Source organism: Echinops telfairi, unplaced genomic scaffold (genome assembly GCF_000313985.2).
Source record: "Echinops telfairi isolate 266 unplaced genomic scaffold, ASM31398v2 ScPeMD7_23;HRSCAF=83, whole genome shotgun sequence".
NCBI classification, from domain to species: Eukaryota; Metazoa; Chordata; class Mammalia; order Afrosoricida; family Tenrecidae; genus Echinops; species Echinops telfairi.
Genome location: NW_022103920.1, coordinates 80,192,564 through 80,197,715, shown reverse-complemented (window position 1 = coordinate 80,197,715; position 5,152 = coordinate 80,192,564). Strand labels below are relative to the sequence as shown.

At 40.3% G+C, this 5,152-nt stretch overlaps 1 protein-coding gene across 2 annotated transcripts in view; it reads right to left on the bottom strand.

The window, feature by feature from the left end:
• Nucleotides 1-5,152, bottom strand: part of KLHL7 (kelch like family member 7) — a 73,661-nt gene that overhangs the window by 20,519 nt on the left and 47,990 nt on the right. For both annotated transcript variants that reach the window (XM_004702715.2, XM_045288855.1), the window contains exon 7: nt 1,237-1,379. In XM_004702715.2, coding sequence (XP_004702772.1) covers nt 1,237-1,379 — 143 coding nt within the window. The remainder of the gene's footprint in view (nt 1-1,236; nt 1,380-5,152) is intronic.

The following is a 5,152-nucleotide window of genomic DNA, read 5'->3' as shown; positions in this document are numbered from 1 at the left end:
GTGCTGCTGGGAGCTGGCTGCTGGCCATAGCCAGGGTAGGAAGACTGCTGCCCGTACGAAGACTGGGGACTCTGGCTACTGCCATAGCCTCCAGATGAGCCATAGCCCTGGGGAGCTGACTGGGCACTGTAAACACATCACCTCATTCTAGAAACAATGCTCCCTGCCTCCTAAATCAAAGCAGGATCTTCCTATCTCGCTGCATATCACAAAAATAATTTACTTTCAAATAAGAGATTATTCCAAAACTTATCTTAATTACTAAAATCCACAATGAACTTAGGTTTTGAGCTACAAATGAGGGATAACGGTCAACATCCGGATGCTAGTGATTTTTGCACAATTATAATATTTTAGTATTTCAGAGTTTGCCTGAAAAAGAAAATACTTATCATGAAATTAAAGGTCCCTTCATCTTTTTTTTTCATTGTGTTTTTTGAGGTTCTCAAACATTTCCAGAATGACTGTGTGATTGTATATGGAAACACTACTATAGCAGGGGATCCAGCTACCCTTCAAAGCAGTTTTCTTCTGGAAATGGCACATAATGAAAAGAGGAGATGGAAGGGAAGCAAAGGGTTGTTAAACAGAGATACAAGAGGAGGGCTAGGTTTCCTTTTTTTGGATCATGGGTACTATTCAGCACTCCAGAATCATCCTTAGAAGCTAGAATGGTGAGACTTCTAGACGTTGTCTGACATACTTTGGACATGTTATCAGAACACCATGCTTGGTAAGGTCAGCACAAAAGACAAAGACTTATCAACAAGATGGATGGACACTGTGGCTAGAATGGGCTCAAACGTAGCCACGGCAGTGAAGATGGTGCAGGCCTGGGCAGTGGTTCCTTCTGTGCTACAGAGGGCCACTGGGAGTCAGAATGGACTCACGGGCACCCAATGACAACATCAAATCTAAAGCCTCAATTTCTGTGTCTGTGAAACTGAGAACACGATGTATCGTATAAGATATGGGAAAGGCACACTAATCACCAGGTCAGTAGGTTGAGTCCCCTAGCTGCTCCAGAGGAGAAAGATGAGGCCTTCTGCTCCTGTAAAGATTCAGAGTCAGACACTCACAGGAGCAGTTCTCCTCTGGCCTATAGTATAGAACTATAGTGTAGCTAGGAGTCAAAATTGACTCCATAGTAGTACGGAGAAAAGCTGTAAGTTATCACTACAGGTAGCAGGTGTGCAGTGCCTTCTGAAAAACAAAAGTAATTGTAAAATTTGTTACCTTTGGGTTAAAATATCTACAAGACTGTGGTTGGGAGCCTCCAAATAGAGCTATGCGGTAATCATGCTTCTTTCTTCGAGGCCTTGTTCCATCTACCAGTTCTTCCCGATCCTCAGGAGACAGTAGATGATACCTCATTCCACCTGCAGAAAAACACAAAGCAAGTCTTTAAGAACTTCCAGCACTTGAATGCTTTGAAAGGAAACTACCCAGCCATAACAGCGCACTGATTTCTGTCACTTTCTTTCATCATCTCTCTATAGCCCCTGAGGAAAGAGTGAGAGGGAAGAGGCAAGAGATGAGTATAAATAATCGAGTCTTAATTTATTATTCTCAACAATTACTATATTTTAAGCCACCCACTTATCTGGCTTCTGAAGTAACAGCTGCCATATTAATTATTGAAAACTGGACATTCTAACCCAGGAATTTCCTATCTCAACTCTAGATTATTTTCACCTAAGAGATCTAAGAAAATATCAACACCTGGGTCTTATCACAGGTCAATTAAATAGTATGTCTGGCTTTAGGGCTCAGATACTGGTATTTCATCCACCACTAGTTAAATTCATTATGACTCACCAACCTTCTGTGCTGAATCCCATAGGGTTTCCAAGGCTGCGAATCTTTTACAGAAGCAACCTGCCTCATCGTGCTCGCCCAGAACAGCTGGTGGGCTCAAAAGTTGACCTTTTGGTTAGTAGCTGAATCCTTTAACCACTTAAACTATTGAATCCTTTAAGTCACCAAGGCTCCTTCTGGTATTTTAAGAGCAATTAATTGATTGATTTAAAGAGCTCTTTAAATAATTGACTGTTTTAAACAGGATTCTAACATCTGCAGGGTCAGCACCACATTGAGAGCTTGTTAGAAAGGCAGAAAGCCAGACCCTAACCAGAATATTCTTCATTTAAAAAAATGCAACACACAAAACCAAACCAAACCCTATAATAAACCTGGCAAGTCAAAGAAACTAAACTACAAAACTTGCTACTTAAGAGCCTAACCCTCATACTTGATTACACTTTTGAAATAATTTTGCTATCTGGTTTCTAAACCAATTCAGAATCTGCATTACGAATAACGAATGTACAAATGTGCTCGACACAATTGATGTATGTATGGATTGTGATAAGAGTTGTATGAACCCTCAATAAAATTATTTTTTTTAAACCACTATGCCCCAATAAAGTTATTTATTAAGAAAAATGAACACTAAGAAACAGCTTCAGGAAGTTTGTGGAAGATGAAATGATGTTGTTCTGTGAATGTTCTGAGATTGGCTAGGTGCCTTCCAAAGTTCACACCACGTGTGACGAAATAAAAATAGACTCTCTGCCATCATGTCAGGCCCATGCAAGCCTAAGGCCGGGGAAATGATAGCTGGTTCTGGAACGGAGGCATAATGAAAGACCGGTATTAAAACGATGAGATGATTGTGAGGAAAGCCCTAATCGCAAGCATTTTCTTGGTCTAGATGGTCTTTCATCTGTGTACACCTAAGAAACTAGTGAACGACTCTTAAACTCTTACACTTCTAAAACATTAGCAATTGATTCAATTAATTCTGAGGAAGAGGGATAAATGATGTTCCACTGTCGTTGTTGCAATGTAAATTATGAATGGAAAACTGACCTGTCCTGTAAACTTTGATCCATTCACCACAAAAGATATAAAAAATCAAGATATAGAAGAATGAATACATTGTGGTACAATATAATACCATCTTATGTACATTTAAGAACATATAAAACAATACCTTTTTAGTTCAGGGGGAACTCAAAAAGTTTTGCTGCAAAAATCATAGACCTCCTTCCCGCTATCTAGGTTTATGTAAGTTTTCTGAAGGTGCTGTTTCCATTTCTCTAACCCTCCCCACAAGGAATTCCGTGTGCCACTATCCACACCACATCAAATGGTAGTTGTTTTTTAATCATTTTATAGGGGGCTCATACAACTCTTTTAAATCATTTTATTGGGGCTCATACAACTCTTATCACAACCCATACATACATCAATTGTGTAAAGCACATTTGTTGCCCTCATCATTCTCAAACATTTGCTTTCCACTTAAGCCCCTGGCATCAGCTCCTCATTTTTCCGCTCCCTCCCGGCTCCCCCCTCCCTCATGAACCCTTGACAATTTGTAAATTATTATTTTGTCATATCTAGCCCTGTCCGACGTCTCCCTTCCCCCACTTTTCTGTTGTCCATCCCCCAGGGAGGAGGTTATATGTAGATCCTTGTAATCGGTTCCCCCTTTTCTGCTTTGAATTTAACGAGTTGAGTAGCTCTTCCAGGAAAGCAGACTTTGACTGGGACTTGCTCTCTGGACTGTATGGGTTAAATGCAAGACTCGCACTGGGTTATGATATACTCCATAAAATTAATTTGATTTTGCTTACAAGAATGACAGAAGCATCAGCTCTCTGACGTAGCTGATCTTCGAGGAGTGTTTTTGGCACCCATCGAGCTGAAAGCTTGCTGATGGCCAGATGTGTGTCTAAAGTTGAAAATGCCAAACAATGGGAGAGCTCTACTCCAATAGCTATCACATCGATGGCAATTCTGCAGTCTTCTTCCACCTGGTTCTGAACTTCAGCCACAGTTCCTACATTTCTCAAGGCTGATACTCTTTAAAACAATGATCAATCAAAAAGCCATCATTTTATGTGGGGCAGCAATCCCACAGACTTGTTGCAGAGCTTCAGTGATTTGAGAAGATGCCCACTTGAGTTTTGCTAAAAATTTGATATTAACCCTGACCTTGATATTGTTTTTTCATGGCCCCCAAATTATCCATTTTAAGGCACCCTAATGAGACTAAAGAGCAAATAACTGGAGAAGCTGGATTACACGAAGAAGAATGCAGCATCAGGATTGGGGGAAGGCTTACTAACAACCTGCAATTACTAACCTTACTAACAACCTGCAACTTACTAACAAAGTGAGAAGGACTTGAAGCACTTGCTGATGAAGATCAAGGACTGCTGCTTACAGAACGGATTAAATCTCAATATAAAGAAAACAAAGATCTTCACAACTGAACTAATAGGTAGCATCATGATTAATGGAGAAATGATCGAAGTTGCTAAGGATTTCATCTTGCTTAGATCCATAATCAGTGCTCATGGAAGTAGAAGTCAAAACCTCCAATGAAGCATCGTATTGGGTCAATCTGCTGTACAAGACCTCATTAGAATGTTGAAAAGCAAGGATGTTACTTTTAGGAGTAAGGTACACCTGATCCAAATCATGGTGTTCTCAATCGTATGCATGTGAAAGTTGGGGACTGAATAAGGAAGACCGAAGAATAATCAATACATTTGAATCATGAAGACTATAGAAAGTAGCAAAAGAACCAACTGACAAAAGAACTAACAGATTTGCCTTGGAAGAAGTAGAGCCAGAATTCTCCTTAGAAGCAAGAATGGCAAGACATCATCTCACATACTTTGGACATGTCAAGAGAGACCAGTCCCTGGAGAAGGACATTATGCTGGTAAAGTAGAGGGGCAGCAAAAAAGAAGAAGGCGTTTGACAAGATGGATTGACATAGCAGCTATAGCAATTGGTTCAAACAAGAACAATTGTAGAGATGGGGCAGCACCAGAGAGTTTTGCTTCAGTTGTACACAGGGTCACTGTGAGTCAGAACCAACTTGATAGCACCTACCACCACCAAGACTAAGACAAGTGGATTGCTGAGAGAACTTATCTGCAACCATCCACTGATCAGACAGACATGTTTAAATCTTGTTTGGAATAAGCCTGTGCAAGTATGAACGGGAATTCTAGTAGCAATACTTTTTGAATTACCCTAGAAGTTTATGGTATCAAATGCCATACTCTTTCCACACAGAAGAGAAGGAGTTATGATTAAGGGGGAGGAAAGCTGTACTTATGATGCTTCAACT